General features: G+C 37.9%; 1 protein-coding gene across 1 annotated transcript in view; it reads left to right on the plus strand.

Annotated features, from left to right (window-relative positions):
• SENP7 (SUMO specific peptidase 7) overlaps positions 1 to 18,089 on the plus strand; it is a 161,139-nt gene that overhangs the window by 56,848 nt on the left and 86,202 nt on the right. The window contains exon 6 of the mRNA XM_036745023.1: positions 6,795 to 6,989. Within this exon, the coding sequence (XP_036600918.1) occupies positions 6,795 to 6,989 (195 nt within the window). The remainder of the gene's footprint in view (positions 1 to 6,794; positions 6,990 to 18,089) is intronic.

Consider the following 18,089-nt stretch of genomic DNA (forward strand, 5'->3'; position numbering starts at 1 on the left):
ATATCATTGTTATTTTGTAGAGATGATAAAGTAGGTATATGGTTAATAGTAGTTACTGATGTCTTCCCACTTGCTTTTTTTTTTTTTGTTAAAGTTGTAACTTGAGATGAGCCAGGAAGAAAACTGGAGATTGCATGTGAGATAGCCTGGGTGAAGTTATGGAGGCAGAAGGTGGTGATCATTTATAATGAGGAGTAAGTAGGCCATTTTCGCTAGAATTTAGAGGGTATGAGGAAGAACAGTGTGAAATAAGTCTAAAATGATAGGTTGGAGCTAGATTGTGAAGGATTTTAAATGCTCAACATAGTTTATATTTTATCCTTGAAGCAAGAAGGAGCCACTAAGGCTTCTTGAGTGGGAGAGTCGGATGATCAGACTTAATGTTTTAGAGGCCTTTTACTAACCACCTACTAGACACCCCAACTTGGATGTTCTTGAACCTCAAGCTCAACAAGTCAAAAGTGATCTTGTTATCCTTCTCCCTAAACTTGCTCGTCTTTCTAACTTCCCTGTGTCATTAGTGGCATTACCTTTTCCCTAGTCACACATGTTCACAGCCTTGTAGGAATCTTGGATGCTTCCATTCTCATTCCACACATCCAATCAATTGCCAGATCCATCTTTCTAATGGTATAGTAGAGAAAATGCTGGCATTACAAAGATTTAGGTTTGAATCCCACCTCTGACATTTACTAGTTGTGTGATGATCCTGAGCAAGTTGCTTAAGCTCTATGAGCCTCAGTTTCCTTATTTGTAAAATGGAAATAATAATACCTTCAGTACTACAATATAGAGTGATTGTGAGGCTCAAATGAAATATATATATGTATATAATGTTTTGCAAACTTTAAAGGGCCTAATAAATATAACTTATTATTATACAGGGTGTCCCTAAAGTTTGGACACATGGGAAAATGCATATTTTGAAATATTTGAATATTAACAGACCTTAGCCCCCTTGACTTCTTTTTCTGGGGTATGCTAAAGGAGAAGGTGTACTCAATGAAAATCACAGATATAACACACTTGATTTTTTAAAAATATTTTTTAAAAAAATTTTTTGGAGTGGGAAAGGCAGGGCTATTGGGGTCAAGTGACTTGCCCAAGGTCACACAGCTAGTAAGTGTGTCAAGTATCTGAGGCCAGATTTGAACTCAGGTCCTCCTGACTCCAGGGCCAGTGCTTTATTCACTGAGCCACCTAGCTGCCCCAACACAGTTGATTGAACGCATAAAGAGTGAATGTGCTAAAACTGATGGCAATGTGGAGTTATCGCATCCAGTTCACATGAATCTTGCAAAGCGCATCAACCTTTGCATCACAAATGGTGGAAATCATATTGAAGATGTTATTTGTTAATATTTCAATTAATTAAATAAAATATTGAAAATTTCATTTATTTCATTTCTTGAAAATATGTGTATTTGCCTATGTGTCCAGACTTTAGGAACACCCTGTAGTCAGTTTTGCTATAATTGTTTTGAAAACTCGATATATTAGGGAACAGTTTGAGTATAACAAATTTTGACTTTAACTGTGTATGATTTCATCATTGAGAAACAAAAAACTGTATTTAGCTGAACTGAGCAACAAAAGCATACACTTCAAACATCTATCAACTTCCTCAGTTTACCTCATGTGTTCTCCTGTTAGGTTGTGTAACATGACTTCACAATAACTAACAAGCTTCAACCCTCCTCATGCCCACCTCCACAAGCAAATTTAAGGGTTTTCATGGTAAGGTACTATTTGTTGTTCAGTTGTTTCAGTCTTGCCCCACTCTTTGTGACTCCATTTGGGGTTTTCTTGGCAAAGATAACTGGAGTGGTTTACCATTTCCTTCTCCAGCTCATTTTATAGATTAGGAACTGAGGCAAACAGGGTTAAGTGACTTGCCCAGGGTCACACAGCTAGAAAGTATCTGAGGCCAGATTTGAATTTGGGAAGATGAATCTTTCTAACTTAAGGCCCAGAATTATTGTTTATCTTCTGGTGTAATACAACCTGTGGGTGGAGAAGGACTGGTCTACTCCTCTTCTCTTTCCTACCTTACATCATGAATAGTCCTGAAGCTGGAGTTTCAATCCACTGAGGCTGTCTTTTTTGCCCCAAATGATGGGCTTTGGCAACAGATTAGACATGGGGGATGAGGGAGAATGAAGAATAGAGGATGGGATACCTATGTTGTGAGCCTGGGTGATTGGGAGGATAGTGGTACCCTTAATAGTTATAGGGAAGTTTGGAAGCAAGGAGATTTTTTTGGGGAAAGATAATGAGTTCTATTTTGAATATGTTGAGTTAAAGATGTCTATGAGATTTCCATATTTTGAGTTCCAGTTTGAATTATCCAATAGGCATATATGAGAGGTCATCAATCAATCAATAAACATTTATTAAATGCCTACTATGTGCTAAATTCTGGAGATGCAAGAGGCAAAAGACAGTCACTGGCCTCAAGGAGCTCAAAATCTAATGGGGGAGACAAGATGCAAACAAATATATAGAAACAAGCTTCATACAAGATAAATAGGAAATAAGAGAGGGAAAGATGGGATTTTAGTTGGGACTTAAAGGAAGTCAGGGAAGACAGTAGGTGGAATTGAGGAGGTAGAGCATTCTAGGCATGGGGGATAGCCAGGGAAAAATGCCTGGAGCCAAGGATTGGAGTGTCTTGTTTGCAGAATAGACAGGAGGCCAGCATTACTGGGTTGAGGAGTATGTGTCAAGGAGTAAGGTGCAAGAAGACTGGAAAGGTTGGAGAGGGCTAGGTTCAAAGGGCTTCAGCTGCCAACCAGGATTTTGCATTTGATCCTGGAGGTAATAGGGAGCTGCTGGGGTTCATTGAGTACAGGAGTGATGTGGTCAGAGCTGTGCTTTAGGAAAATCATTTTGGTGTCTGAATAGGGATGAATTGAAGTGGAGAAAGACTTGGGGCAGGTTGTTGTCTAGGTGTGAGATGATGAGAGCCTGCACCAGAATGGTGACAGTATGAAAGGAGAGAAGAGGGCATATTTAAGAGATGTTTGCAAAGGTGAAATCGACAGGCCTTGGCAATAGATTGGGTATAAGGGGTGAGAGATGGTGAGGAGTAGAGGATAACTTCTAGGTTTCAAGCCTGAGGATTTGGGAGGATTGTGTTGCCTTCTTCAATAATAGGGAGGGTAGGAAGGGGGGATGGTTTAGTGGAAAGGTTAATTAGTTCCATTTTGGATATGTTAATTTTAAGAGGTATACAGGATAGATCTCTGAAAGGAAGTTGGAGATATTAGATTGGAAGTCAGCAGAGAGCTTGGGAAAGGATAGGTTGATTTGAGTATCATTAGCATAGAGATGATAATTGAATTCAGGGTAGCTGATGAGATCACCAAGTAAAATAGTATAGAAAGAGAAGAAAAGGGGGCCCAGGACAGAGCCCTGTGCAACACCCATGGTTAGGGGGCATGGTTTGGATGAAGATCTAGCAAAGAAGACTGAGAAGGAACCATCAGATTGGTAGGAGGAGAACCAGGGGAGAGTAATGGTATGAAAACCTAGAGAAAAGAGAGTATGAAGGAAAAGAGGGTGATTGACAGTGTCAGAGGCTTCAGAGAGGTCAAGAAAGATGGAGACTGAGAATAGGACATTCCATTTGGCAATTAAGAGATGGTAAATAATTTAGGAGAACACAGTTTCAGTTAAATGATAAGATCAGAAGCCAGACTTCAGGAATTAAGAAGAAAGTGAGAAGAAAGGAAGTGGTGGAGACAGTGACTATAGATAGCTTTCCCAAGGAGTTTAGCTGTAAAAAGGAAGACAGATATGGGATGATAGTTGGGGATGGATGGATCAAGTGAGGATTTGTTGAGAATGGGGGAGATGTAGGCAGTAGGGAAGTAGCCAGTGAACAGTGAGAAATTGAAGATAAGTGAGAGTGGGAATGACAGAGGAGACAATCTTCTGGATGAAGTGAGTTCACTTGTGCCATGTGGAGGAGTTTGCCTTGGCAAGAAACCCTATCTCTTCCTATGAGATACACCACTTTTTCATGAGGAGGTAGTGGCAGAAGGCATGTGGCTGACATGGGATGAGGAGGAGGGGAGAAGAGGGAGCTTGCAGTGAATGGCCTCAATTTTTTTTTCAATAAAAATATGAGGCAAAACTCTCCAACTTAGAGGGTGTGGGGAATGAGAGCCATGGGAAGCTTGAATAGGGATGAAAAGGTTTGGAAGAGCCACTGTGCCGAGTGGGATAATGAGTTAATTCAGGAGGTATAAATAGATTGCCTAGCAGCAGTGAGGGCCCTTTTGAAGTTATGTAACATAAATTTGCTGTGGACCTAGGTAGCATGCTATTATGATTTTCTCCAGTTTCATTCAGTAGCATGTGTGTAGGAGTGAAGGCAGCAGGTAGTGGGAATGATCCAAGGCTGAGGCTTAGCAGGACAAAATCCCTTATACTTCTACTAGTGTTCCTCTTGATCTTTGTTCAGATTTTCTTGGCTTGAAATTCCTACTGTGGGTCCTATTTTCCAACTCCTATCTAATTCCCAACCTAGCCTAATTTCTGGTTTTCGTTTGCAGTTTGGACCCTTGCCCTTCTCTCTTCAAGTGGTGGTTTTCCCTCAGAACCTTTGATGGGCCTGGTTTGACAGTTTTTTTCTGATGCCCTCCCAAAAGATTGATAGCGACCAAAATTAGGGCAACTGGGGTCGGGGGAAAGGATTAATTTTTAGAATGATTGGTTTACTCACCTATGAAAAAGTAACCTGTGGCTACATTTACATTTACCTGACGATGTTTTTCAGTGCCATGGCTTAAGTTGCAGCTTAAATTGTGGCTCACCATCCAAGATCTTCCTGATCTACCTGTCGGAAAGCCTGTTTCACAATGGGGAGAGCTAATATAAGTTTTGGAGTTTGACTCCAGTATATCCATGCAACCCAGAAGAGGTTTGTGGAGTTCTGTCTAGGCAGAGGCTTCATCTATGATTTAGCCTGACCATTGTGAGTAAGGGGTCATGAGAGTATCCTTCACCCACTTGTGCCTAGTCTTGCCAGTTTTTATATCCTGCTCTTTCACTGATCTGTTTTTGACCCTGTAGATTAAATTGCCATGACAATGGACATCCCATCCTTGATGTACTAAGCAACCCCTGTGAACTTTATGGATTCAGTTCCAACCCAGGGAAAATGAGTACTCCAGAAATTACATGCCTCTCTACTGGTAGTTGAAACAGTTCTTGAGTACTCACTTAGGCATCCAAGGTGCTCTCTCATGGGCCATAAGACTTCTGTAGTCAGACTACTTCTAAAATCTGCAATCTGGACTAGCTTTGACTATTGTGTGGTCCAGGAGTCCAGCCCCTGTGGTGACTCTAGCTTACTCTCCTCCCTTTGTCCCCTTCTCCCCTACTTTGCAGTAATGCTGGGCTAAGTTGCTTGAAGTCCCAAAATTCAGGTAGTGTGTGGGATTTGGGGAAAGTCAAATTCTTCTACCAGTATTGCTATACCCATTTCATAGGACCGAGATGTCAAACATGGGGCCTATAACACTCCTGAGTGCAGCTTTGTTTAAATCTTACCCCTTCTACTTACTACCTCTGTAAACTTGGGCAAGTCACTTAACATTTCTCTGCCAGTCAGTTAGTTAGCAAACATTTATTAAGTGCCTGCTATGTGCCAGGAACTTTGTGAAATCTGGGGATACAAAGAAAGGCAAAAGATAGTCCCTGCCCTCAAGGAACTCACAATCTAATGGGGAGAGACAACATGAAAATAAATATGGACAAACAAGATAGATACAGAATCAATAGAAAATACTCATCAGAGGGAAGACACTAGAATTAATAGAGATTGGGAAAAACTTTAGCTGGGACTTGAAGGCAGCAGAGGAGCCAGGAGACAGAGATGTGGAGGAAGGAGAGCACCCATCCATAGGGGCAGCTGGAAGGATTGTCTGAGGAAGATGTGTCACTGAGTGGCAGACTTCTCCGGGGCAGAGTGTTAGGTATAAGAAGATTGGAAAGATAGGGGAAGGGAGGCGGACTGGTCATGAAGGGCTTTGAATGACAAACAGAAGAGAATTTTATATTTGATCCTGGAAGTAATGGGGAGCCCCTGGAGTTGATTGAGTGGAGGATGGAGGGACACTGACTTGCACTTCAGGGAGATCACTTTGTTAGTTGAGTAGAAGATGGACTGGAGGGGGGAGAAAATTGTGGCAGTTAAACCAACCATCAGGTTGATGCTTCTCTTTCAGAGCCTACAGTCACCGCATATTCAGGCTTACCTATGCATTTCTCTTAGGACTGAACATTCTGTATTTGTCAGTAGAATGATATAAATGCTAGTGATATGAGTATGAGTCAATTTTATTTTGTATTGAGTTTTTTTAGTATGAAGCATTGCTAATTAAGAAAGAATGGATTTTCTAAGAAAGAGAAAAATAACTGAGTGAAAATTGGGTTGGTTCCTTTATAAGATGCTTTCGACTAAATGCTACATACTGCAACAAGGAACATTTGAACAACAGACCAACTGTAAACTTGTGCAGCTACCTAAGAAGGCCAGTTGTATCTGTAGGGGAAGCATGTTTACTGCCCGTTAGTGGACAAAAACCTTCTTAAAAATTAATGTACATGTGGATAGTTTTTTTCTATCACTTGAGATTTCTAAGATGTGTCACTTTTAGTGATTGTAACTTATTTGAATTGAGATAAAAATGTGTCTGAATCCAATTTCTTAAAATACATGAATGCAATAAAAAGTTCATCTAGACTTCAGTACAGTACAGTGTGTGTTATTTTGTGTATGACAGGCAACCCAAAGTTATATTGATGAATGTCCTGGGAACGGACTTAGGAAGAAAATACATAAAGACCCTCCCTCTAACTGAGGCTAATTTGTGTGAAACTGACAACATGCAATCAAATCAACTTCCTTCATCATCTGTTGACAGCCTAGAAACTTGTCAAAAGCTAGAGCCTCACAAGAGCCCTTTTTTATCTGAAAGGTATGTTTAGTGGTTAATTTTACTCAACACAATTACTGTATTTACTCATAAAACTCCTTTTTCTCCCACAGATATTTAAGTCTTCTGAATGGCAGTTGATAACCCAGGGTGGGAAAATCAGTCAGTGACATTACCCTGGTGGGAGCACAATTTTCTTCCTGTTTGTTTGCATGGATTTCAGATGCAACAGTTCCCCAACTATTTAAAATTTCAAAAGCCTAACGTAACATGCATGATTTGCCATTGGACAATAGAAAGTACTTGAGAGAATAGAAGCAATGATTGAAATATGAATCTAAAGTTCCCTCTGAGTCATTAACTAGGAAAGGAAAAACTTGAACTCAGACCTGGACAAGGACTTTGGGATGTAGTAGCCAAGTACGAATAATGGGTGAGAAAGGGAGGAGCAGACGGAAAAGACCTGTTAGCAAATGTTAGAACTTTTACCCATTTATCTGCTCTTTCTTAAGAATTTCCAAAGCCTTTTCTTCATACCTTTGTGCTTTCAGATTACAGAGATTGCAGTTTTCATCTGGGTTAAAAATTGATTTTTCTAGTTAAGTGATTCAAAGGAAAATTCTTATTTGCATTTCTGTTAGTGCCTTTTTAAATCTAATTATATTAATGAATACTTAATTACTTCCTTCCCACTTAGTTTTTGGATTTATGTTTGGCATCTGATATCTCTAAAAACACTTTTTATTAGCTTTCTATCTGTTTGAAGTTTGGGGAAATTTTTTTTCAGTTTGCCTTTGTCTTTTTCAGCTAAATTTTCATAGACAACTTGAATTTTTAAAAATTGAGTTCCTTTCAAAGTATGTTGAACATTGTACTGGGGCAAAAAAGAACAGTGTATTGGGTTTCATTGGTACCGCCCTGGTTACCTGGTTGAATATTTATGTTGGAGAATATCAAAAATGTCTTCTTTCTTTCTAGTTGATTGGTCAAGTGCTGGTCAACAGAACTTTTCCTGTAATAGTTTTACACTAAATTACTTGGTCAAAGTATTTAGGCTTTTAATTGTCTTGCTCTTCCCTTCCTTTTAGGTACAACTAATACTTTTGTATTTTATTTTAATTTCTTATGAGAAAAGGAGAAAATTCTTTGTGCATATCAAAAGGAGTAAAAAAAAGATGACTTTATTGCCTCATTTAGGTTTTTAAAATTACAAAATTGTAATAGAAAGAACTCTGCTTTAGGAGTAACAAAACCAATATTTTAGTCCTTACTCTGTCATTTATTTGGCATGCAACTTTGGAAAGGTTTTTCAACATCTCTTGAGTCTCAGTTTCTTCATATGTAGTGTGAGAATATCTCATAAGGCTCTTGAGATCAGTTGAGATAATGTATGTAAAGGTACTTTATAAACTATTAAATACTATATAAATGAGAGTTATGATTTTGATATCAATTATTAACAGGAAATATGATTTCAAATTTATTACAATTCAGATTATATCAGTGGACCTCTCTTTTATCTGCTGAGAAAATATATTGCTATTTTATTTCATATTTTAGAGAAATTAAATGAACTTCAGAGTTGAAAGGAAAACTTAGTGTTAATAATGAAAACCCTTACCCAAATAGAAAATCCCATCTCCAACATCCACAAAAGTCCTTCTAGCCTTTGCTGGAAGATTTCTAGTGATGGAAAATTCACTAACCTTGTCTACCATACCCCCCCCACTCCAAAAAAGTCCATTTTACTTTTTGAAAGCTCTTAATTCTTTTTTCCTGTATACAACTTAAATTTTAAAATTGATATATTTCATTTTTATGTCATCATTTTCGAATCTGTTCCATCTCAGTCTCCTACCTAGTGATCCAGTTCTTCTAACAACAACAAAATTTTAAGAGAATTTTAAAAAAGAAAACAGTTCAGTAAATTAATCAACACATCAACTGAGGTTGACAGTATATTCAGTGTTTCACACTCTTAGTTTCCTGTCTCTCCAGTGAAGGGAGAGGAAGGTACATTTTCTCATCCTTTCTTAGGGGACATTGCTTATTAAGCCTTTTGAAGAGGGCATCTATACTTGCTCAGGTAGTCTTAGGTTTTTTGTTCTTTCCATTCACATTGTTGTAGTCATTATGTATTATTTTCTTGGTTCTGCTTATTTTATTCTTTAGACTGTAAATCTTTTCATGCTTCTCAGAATTTTTTGTATTCCTTATTTCTTCTAGTACAATAATGTTCTATTAAACTGTTGCATGCCCTACAAGTGTCTCATTTCATTCCAATATCAGACTTAGGCTATCAGAGAGCTAGCCTTAGGCCAGCCTTGAATAATGTAGCTGAATGTGTTTAATCATTTTCAAATCGATTGACATTTATTTTGTTTCTAATAGCATAAAAACTGTTGTTTCTTTTTATTTTTGACCTCTCTGGGTTTTAAGCCTAGTAGTGACATCTCTTGGTTAGAGGATATGAACATTTTAGCATTCCAAATTGTTTTCCAGAGTGGTTGGACTAATTTACAGCACTACCGGTAGTGCATTAGTGTGCCTGTATTTCTGTAGCTCCTCATACATTGCCTCTTTCCATTTTTTAAAATCATTTTCTACCTTTTTTGATAACTAGGCAATGAAGCCTCAGAGTTGTTTTCATTTGCATTTTTTATTAGTGATTTGAAGTAATCTTTTGTATGGTTAATAATAGTTTGCAGTTCTTTTGAGAATTGTTTGTTCATATCTTTTGACTACTTATCTACTAGGGAATGGCTCTTGGTTTAAATAGCTATCAGTTTCCTATATAGCTTAAATATCAGTCAGTCAACTAGTATTAGTAAACACTATATGCCCAGTACTGTGCTAGTCCTTGGGAATACAAAAATAAGTAGAAACACAGTCCCTACCCTCAAGAAGCTTATATTCCATTAGAGGGAGTTGGGGAGAAGATAACACATAAAAAGAACTGAAAAGGGGAGAGATAGAAGTCCAAGTGCAGCTTGGAGAAACGTAGCTGGCCTAGATGTGCAAGAATATTCCATTACATTCATATACCACAGTTTGTTTCCAATTTTTGTCAACCATGAAAAAGCTGCTGTAAATATTTTTTGTACACATCAAATCTTTATATCTTTCTTTTATTTCTCTAAGTTATAGGTTCTAGTAGTGGCATAGCTACTTCAAATAGTATGCATCCAAATTGCTTTCCAGAATGGCTGGAACAATTGACAGCTCTATCAACAGTGACCTAGTGTATGTGTTTTCCCATAGCTCCTGCAACATTTATTTTCTTCTTTTGTTATCTTTGTCAGTTTTGTAGGTGTGAAATAGAACCTCTATTTGCATCTCTATAATTGTTAATGATGTAGACCATTTTTTCTTATGATTGTTGATAACTTAGATTTCTTCCTTTGAAATTGCCTAACTTGTATATAAAAAGTCACATCGTAAATAAGTTAGAGGAACAAGGAAAAAAAATTACCTTTCAGATATATGGATAAGGGAAGAGCTTATGGCTAAATAAATAATAGTATCACGTAAGACAAAATGGACAGTTTTGATGATGTAAATTAAAAAAGTTTTGTACAAATAAGTTTAATGTAGTAAAAATTAGAAGGGAAAATAGGTGATTGGGAAAAATCTTTGCAGCAAGTTTCTCTGATAAAGTTATCATTTCTAAGGTATATAAGGAAGAGATTAAAATTTATAAGACTAAGAGCCATTCTTGATAGATAAGTAGTCAAAGGCCATGAACAGGAAGTTTTCAAAGCCAGCCTGTTATACTTCACAATTTTGGGGTTTTATGCAGATGAATAGGACTAAAGAGAAATGTAGGATATACTGGAAAACATAGGTGTCAAATTGGTCATATAGGCTTTGTGGCTAAACCACATTAAAATATAATTGGAAAATCTTTAACAAAATCATTAAAAATAGATGTTGTGGTTTTCTAAGCCAATATGCTGCTCACAGGGGTCACTTCTACTTAAGTTTAACACTACTGCTCCTTATAGAAAACACATATGCAGGTACTTCTCCTTAGATAGGTATAAATGCTTCCAAGGGGCATTTCTGTAAAGTAAAACTGACCAGGATTTCTGGTATTTGTCAGGTTCATTTGAAAAAATTTTATAATTTAAAAATAGCTTTTCCCTAAGAAAGCAAATTCTAACTGCACACTAAGTTACATAGATAGAATTATTTTTTGAAAATGTTTGTGTATGGTAAAAAATAATGACGATTTGAAAAATTACTTGAAAACAGCTCTTTGCATTATTTTTAGTTCCTAGGCAAGCAATATTAATTGATTATTTAGTGAAAGGAGTTCAAACTACTGTTTTAAATTTCATTAATATGATTTTATAGATTTTCAGTAGAGGGAGCCCAAAGCTTTAAAATAGAATATGAAGGGTTTTCATATTTTATTTTCTCTCTGTTGACTTTATAATTGTTTTCCATTTTTGTGTGGGTTAATTTTTTTTATTCTTTTGGAACAGATTATTAGTAAAAGTATGGAAAAATTTCCTGGCTTTTTAAAGAATATTTCTTGACTTCTATTTAAAATAATTTCTGACTGGTATGTTTTTAATTGTAAATTTTAGTCTGATTGATAAACTACACTATTTCATTTTGAGAAGGCAAAACTTAACCCACAATTAGTCAAAGACTAAAAAAAGACAGCAATCTTATTATATTAAAAGTATCATAAAAAGAGAGAGTTCTAGCCTCTAGAGGATATAGTTTAGGTTTGGTTTTCAGTCTCTTAGTCTGGAATTACATAGCACTCCATAACATTTAGGTCACAAATATAAGCAATGAATTTTTATGTCGAAAATAAAATTCCTGCAGTGGAAATTTATACAGTTAGGGAAAGTCAATAATTAGGCAGGCCTAATATTATTATATTATATTTATATTATATTATTTATTTTATATACTATATTATATTTATTATATATTATTTATATAATATTATTATTTATATTATATTGTTATTTAGTGAGGTCTAATTAGCCTCTGTAACTTACTTCTTAATACCTTTACTTGGTTCTATAGGAGAACTTAATGTGGGCAAATGATTCATTAATGGAAGTAGGAGAGAGTGAGGCCAAAATAGTGGCTCTGCCAGTTGCTGTTAAAAATAGTCCTTAGGCTGATAGACATTGCGTAGGGTTACGTGTTTAGTGTTGGAAAGTCAGTCAACCCATAAAATCCAGGATGAGGCTACAAAGCAGTTGGCTGGAGTCAGCCATCATGGGAACCATGGTTGATGTCTTCTTATATGGAATAGTATCCCTAGCCTCTGCCCCTCCACCTACTGCCCTGCTGGCCCTGCTGGGGACTGTTACTCTAGCATGACTCGTTGCATAAGCCTGTACCTCAGTATTTTGTTACTACCATACCAGGGTGTACCAGTAAGGCAAACACAACATCAACAATAATCGTGACTATGCCTGTGTAGTCCTATATCGCAAGGTATGAGAGACTCTCCATAAAGAAGGTAAAAGAAGTATAACATTTATTCAGACACCAGAAAATCATATCCTATAATCAAATGTTCAGCTCCCACAGCCAGTCAGCCCATTTATCATAACAGCAAGGAACTTAAAACACCATATCACAGCCTGGAGCCTCACCATCCCCAAACCTCTCTGACCCCCTGCTGAGGTCTTCCCCAAAATAAACTCACAGTACAGCTAAGTCAGCCTGTTCAGTTCTTCTTTTATTTTTTTTTGGAGACAGGGCAATTGGGGTTAAGTGACTTGCTCAAGGTCACACAGCTAGTAATTGCGTCAAGTGTTTGAGGTCAGATTTGAACTCAGGTCCTCCTGACTCCAGGGCCGGTGCTCTACTCACTGCTCTACCTAGCTGCCCCAAGCCTGTTCAGTTCTAACAATCACGAGGGTGGCCGTTAGCAGCCATTAGTAGCCATAGCATCTTTCTTTCTCTCCCTTTCTGCATTTTCTGTGATATAACTTCCTTTTCCTCTCAGCAAACTTCTCCCACCACATGTGACTTAGGCTTCCTGTGACATAAGCAGGTCATATGACCAATTAATGGGTGGGAAAGATCTTCAAATCCAGATTGCTACTACATGGGGCCACAGGAAAGCCGTTTTTTGCTGAAGCAAACCTGGTCTAAGACCAAATCCTTATATACTTTGTTTCTTACTTCCCAGACCCAACCCAAGACTTAAACCTTAGACATCATTCCCCCTCACATCTAGTGAGGACTAAATCCTCAGATATTAAACTTTTTTGTACTCAAGACTTCCTGTAGGAAGGGCCACTGAAGACAGGCCCAGTTTTCCTTCTTCCCTAGTGCTTGGAAGAGGACAAAGTTGCTCTTTGTCATTCAGAGGACTCTTGAGGGTCTTAGCCTCAATCAAAAAGTACTATTCTGTGGCTAGCAAGCTCCAGTATCTTACTCTCTCTAATCCTGATAATGTGGAACTTTTGATTGAGCAAAAAGTAGTCCTCTCCTCTGCTACTACTCCTTATTTCCTGATCCCTATACATCTCAGCCATATTCTAGTCCAGCTGTTGTCTGTCCCTTCCATTGTATACTCTGCAATATTCATTCTATTATTTAATAAACTTCCCTTCATCATGGGCAACTTCCTCTTGTGTTTTTTCCTTCTTTTAGCACTTATGAAGACCTGACTCATACTTGAAGATATCTGCTTCTCTGGCCATTCTCCTCAGTTATGAATATACCATTTCCTCACACACTAGACTAAGAAGAGGACTAGGCATATTTTTTGCTTTCCTCTGCTGTGCTTCCAGACCATTGTCACTTAGTAACCTGTTCTCCTTTGAGGTTCACTCTATTCAGACATGTCACCCCATCTAGATCTTGGTGGCATTTCTCTTCTGGCACCCCCTCCCTCCTTTCTCAAGGTGTTTAGCACTTGACTTATAGGATGGGAGCACCTTTGTACTAGAGGATATTAATATACATGTTGGTTTTCCCTCAAAAGCTATAGGCTCTCAATTCCCCAACCTTTTCAGCTCTACTTCAGCCACATGCTGGAATAGTTATACCCTTCATCTCAGCCATCAGCCAAGGTGTTCCACTTCCCATCAAAAACTCTGGAATTCTGTTATCTCACTATAGCCTCCTATCATTCCGTATCTCTCTATGTCTCACTCCTTCTAAATAAATTCTGTTTTCATTACTACTTGCAGTCATTTTATCTCTCAGATTCTAATCCTGCAGTCTTTCCTTTCCTTCCTCCCCAGTCTGATCTCACGGTTAATCAGCCCAACTTTGTGCTGCCTTTTATTCCCATTCCCTTTGTCCCTTGGCCTATCACCACTCATGCGTTGCCAAACCCCGACTTTGCATTACCCTTATTGTCTACTTGCTTCATTCCTACTTGTGGCTACTAAATGGTGGTGGAAGTCAAGTGAAGAAGCGTTGGAAGAATCCGTACAAACATGATAACTGTACATCTGCCACATTCTCTGTGAGCTCTCACTACTGCAAGGCAATCCCTTATTCTTCCCTAATGGACTATTTTGTGCAGTGGCTGCACCTTGATAAAACCATCTCAGCAGATGGACTAAATCAGGTTGAGGGTAACCAATAGGCCTCAGACCTGTTGGTGAGTTGAGGGATGTCTACCCCAAGAATGTGAAGACTTCTCTTGGCAGAATGGGAAGATAAGAATAATTTATTCCAGTGGCCACAAAGGTGGCTCTGGAGAGTGCTTAGAGCTTGGTCAATCATTGAAGATGCTGAGGTAATCCACTGCATTCCGGGCCTTTGTCAGTTGTCTTGACTTTTGTCTTGCCTTTGGATTTTAATGACCTTAGAAGAGAGATGATGAGTTTTTGTAACTCTGCCTCACATAAATCCAATTCATGCACAAGTCAAGACATTGCCTTGTGATGTCACTTGTTCTCTTTGAAAACAAAGGATGAACAATTGACTGTTTAGCAAATTCTTTTCAGCAGCTTTCCTAAACCTTCTTTCTGCAAACCTCCCACATCACCTTTCCTCTCTCTGTCTCTTTGTTTCTCTCTCTTACTTTCTCTCCCTCTTCTTTTTATCAAAGAACCACACTTCACTCTGTAATGAAAAAATAGAGGCTGTTCCCCATGAGTTCTCTCTTCTCACCTCTTCATCTCAAAATCCATTGAAATCATCTCCCACTTTTTCCTTCTTTAATCTCTGATGATGAGATGCCTTCTCTGGGACAATACCAACCCCTCCATTTTTACCCTTCTTCCTCATTCCTTTCCTTCCCCTTTTGTACTTTATCCCTAAATCATTTTCCCCAACCTTAAATTTCTCTCTATATATTGGTTAACTCTGTACTTCCTACAGACTTTCCCAGGCCACTTTTATTGTTTAAAAACCCTCACATGACCCTATTTCAACATTGCAGTCTGTATTTCTTTCCATTTACAGTCAAAAACCTGGGGAAAAAAGCTGCCCACACTTGCTGACTTTATGTTCTCTCTTCTCTCACTTCTTAGCCCCCTAAAGTCAGGCATGTAAGTTGATCACTTAAGTGAAATTGCTCTTTTCAAAGTTATGAACAACATCTTAGTTATAAAATCCAGTGGCCTTTTCTCAGTTCTCATTCTTCTTGACTTTTCAGGAGTACCTGACACTATTGATCACTCTCTCCTCTTAGATCTTGAACCCCTCTGGGTTTTCATGACACTCTCTGTCTTGGTTCTCCTCCTGCCTGTCTGGTTGTTTCTTTGCTGGATGATCATCTGTGTCCTGTCTCCTAAATGTGTATGTGCTCCAAGGAACTGGCCTGGGCTTTCTTCTGTTTCTCTCTATACGCTATCTCTCAGGGATCCTATCACTTCCCTTGGGTTCAGTTATCATCTTTATGCAAATGTCTCCTAGATTTATTTATTTAGCCCTAGTCTCTCTCAAGTTTCAGTTCCACTTCACCAACTGCTATCACCAATAGTGTCTTATGGTATCTCAAATCCAATGTCTAAAACAGAATTCATTATCTTTCCATTCAAACTTACCCTTTTTCCTAAGCTCCTTATTTTTTTTTTTGAGGCTACTACCTTCTTTCCAGTCACCAAGATTGTACCCTGAGAGTTGTAATCCTTGACTCTTCACTCTTTTTTTTGCCTCCTCAATTCATTTACTCACTAAATCTTATCAATTCTCTCTTAACAACATCTGTTGCATCAGATTCCATTCTCTTTGCCTGTACCATAACTATCATAATTCAATCTCTTATCATTTCTTACCTAGAATATACAATTGATTTTCCTGTCCAGACTTTCTCTCCTGGTGGCATAGTATATAGAGAACTGCACTTGGAATCAGGAAGACCTCAGTTCAAATGTTGTTCAGACATTTACAAGAAATTGTGACTCTGGGCAAGTAATTTACCCTCTTACCTTCTTTTTACTCATCTATGAATTGAGGATAATAATAGCAACTAGGTTACAGGGTTGTTATGATGACCATATGAGATCATACACCTAAGGTTAAAGTACTATGCGAGTTACTGTTATTATTATTATAATATACAATACAACTGTCAAATTGATGTTCATGAAATAGAGGTCTGACCATTCTCTCCCCTGCTCAGAAAGTTTTAGTGGTTCCTGATTAACCCTACAATAAAATAGAAACTTTTCTATTTTGGCATTTAAAACCCTTCACAATCTAATTCTTACCCATGTTTTTGGGCTTATTATATATTATGCCCCTTCACACCCTTTGTGGTCTGGCCAAAATAGATTAGTTGCTATTTCCTCATATAACAACATCTTGCTCATCTCCTATCAAAGTGCCTTTGCACAGGTTGTCCCACATTTCTGGAATACATTGTACCTCTGCCTCTTAGATTCTTTAGCTACCTTAAAAATTCAGCTCAAGTTCCAAAATACATAAGAGACTTTCTTAATTTCCCTCCCCAATTACTAGTTCTCTCCTCCCCATTATCCTCCTATTTTATATTTACTTCATATGTGTGTGTGCGTGTTTTTTGTCATACATGTGCTGTTGTTTCCATTGACAGGATGAAGGCAAGATGGGCTGTTTCATTTTTGCCTTTGTTATTGTAATGTCTAGCTTAATGCCTGTAGCATAGTTGTAGTTTAATCAGTGTTTGTTGATTGTGATTGATTGAATACCCTGCTGTCTCCCATTGCCTGTTAGAGCTAGCTTATTAGTTTTAGATAGATTACATTTATTTACTACGTGTTATACAGTTTATTAAATAAATAGGGTAGTAAGGTGGATAGAGAGCTAGCCTTGGAATCAGCATGATCTGATTCAAATCCTGCCTCTGATACTGGCTGTGTGACCCTGGCAAGTCACTTAACCTCTCAGTATCCCAGGTAATGCTCTACTTCTCTAAGTTGTTGTTAAAATATGATCTAATTTAAGATGATTTGCTTTATAGCAAGGTATGTAGGTAAAAGGCAAGCCCTTTATGATAGGTATTATAGTAAACAAAACAAAACAAAACAAAAACAGAAGGATTATGTCAAAATATATTGGTCATCTGCTTCTAGGCCTCAGGACTATCTTGGAGTTTGTCTTTCTGTCATCGTTAGATATTACTTTCCTCCTTGCACTCTTCAATCCAGCCAAAGAATAAGTCTGTTCCTCACACACAGCACCCTTTCTCCTGTCTCCTTACCTCTTCTTGTTTTTGCTGTGACATTCTCCCATGGCCTGGAGTGCATTTCCTCCTTAATCTGCCTAATAGCATTCTTCTCTTGCTTTAAGGTGCATCTAATGCATCATCTTCTTCATTCCTTTTCTGATTCCCTAGATTGTTAGGACTCACCCTCCTTTGCAAACTACCTTGTATTTAACTATTTTCTATATTTTGTATTTATTGGCTTTTATGTTTGGCTACATATGCTTATAAATGTACTCATTACATTTTACTATGGATGATCCCTGAGAGTAGAGATTGTTTCGTTCTTTATACTTGTAGCCCCTGGAGTTTGTTAAGCAGGGCAAGGCAACATAGTCAGACCTGAGTTTTAGGAAAATCATTTAGGCAGTTGTATGGGGGATATATTGGAGTGGAGGAGAGACAAGGCAGGCAAACCAGTTAGAAAACTATTGTAACAGTTCAGGTGAGAAGTTGTGAGGGCCTGAAATACTGTGGTTGCTGTGTGAGTGGTGAGAAAAGGAGGCATATAT

This window comes from Trichosurus vulpecula, chromosome 2 (genome assembly GCF_011100635.1).
Source record: "Trichosurus vulpecula isolate mTriVul1 chromosome 2, mTriVul1.pri, whole genome shotgun sequence".
Taxonomy (NCBI): domain Eukaryota; kingdom Metazoa; phylum Chordata; class Mammalia; order Diprotodontia; family Phalangeridae; genus Trichosurus; species Trichosurus vulpecula.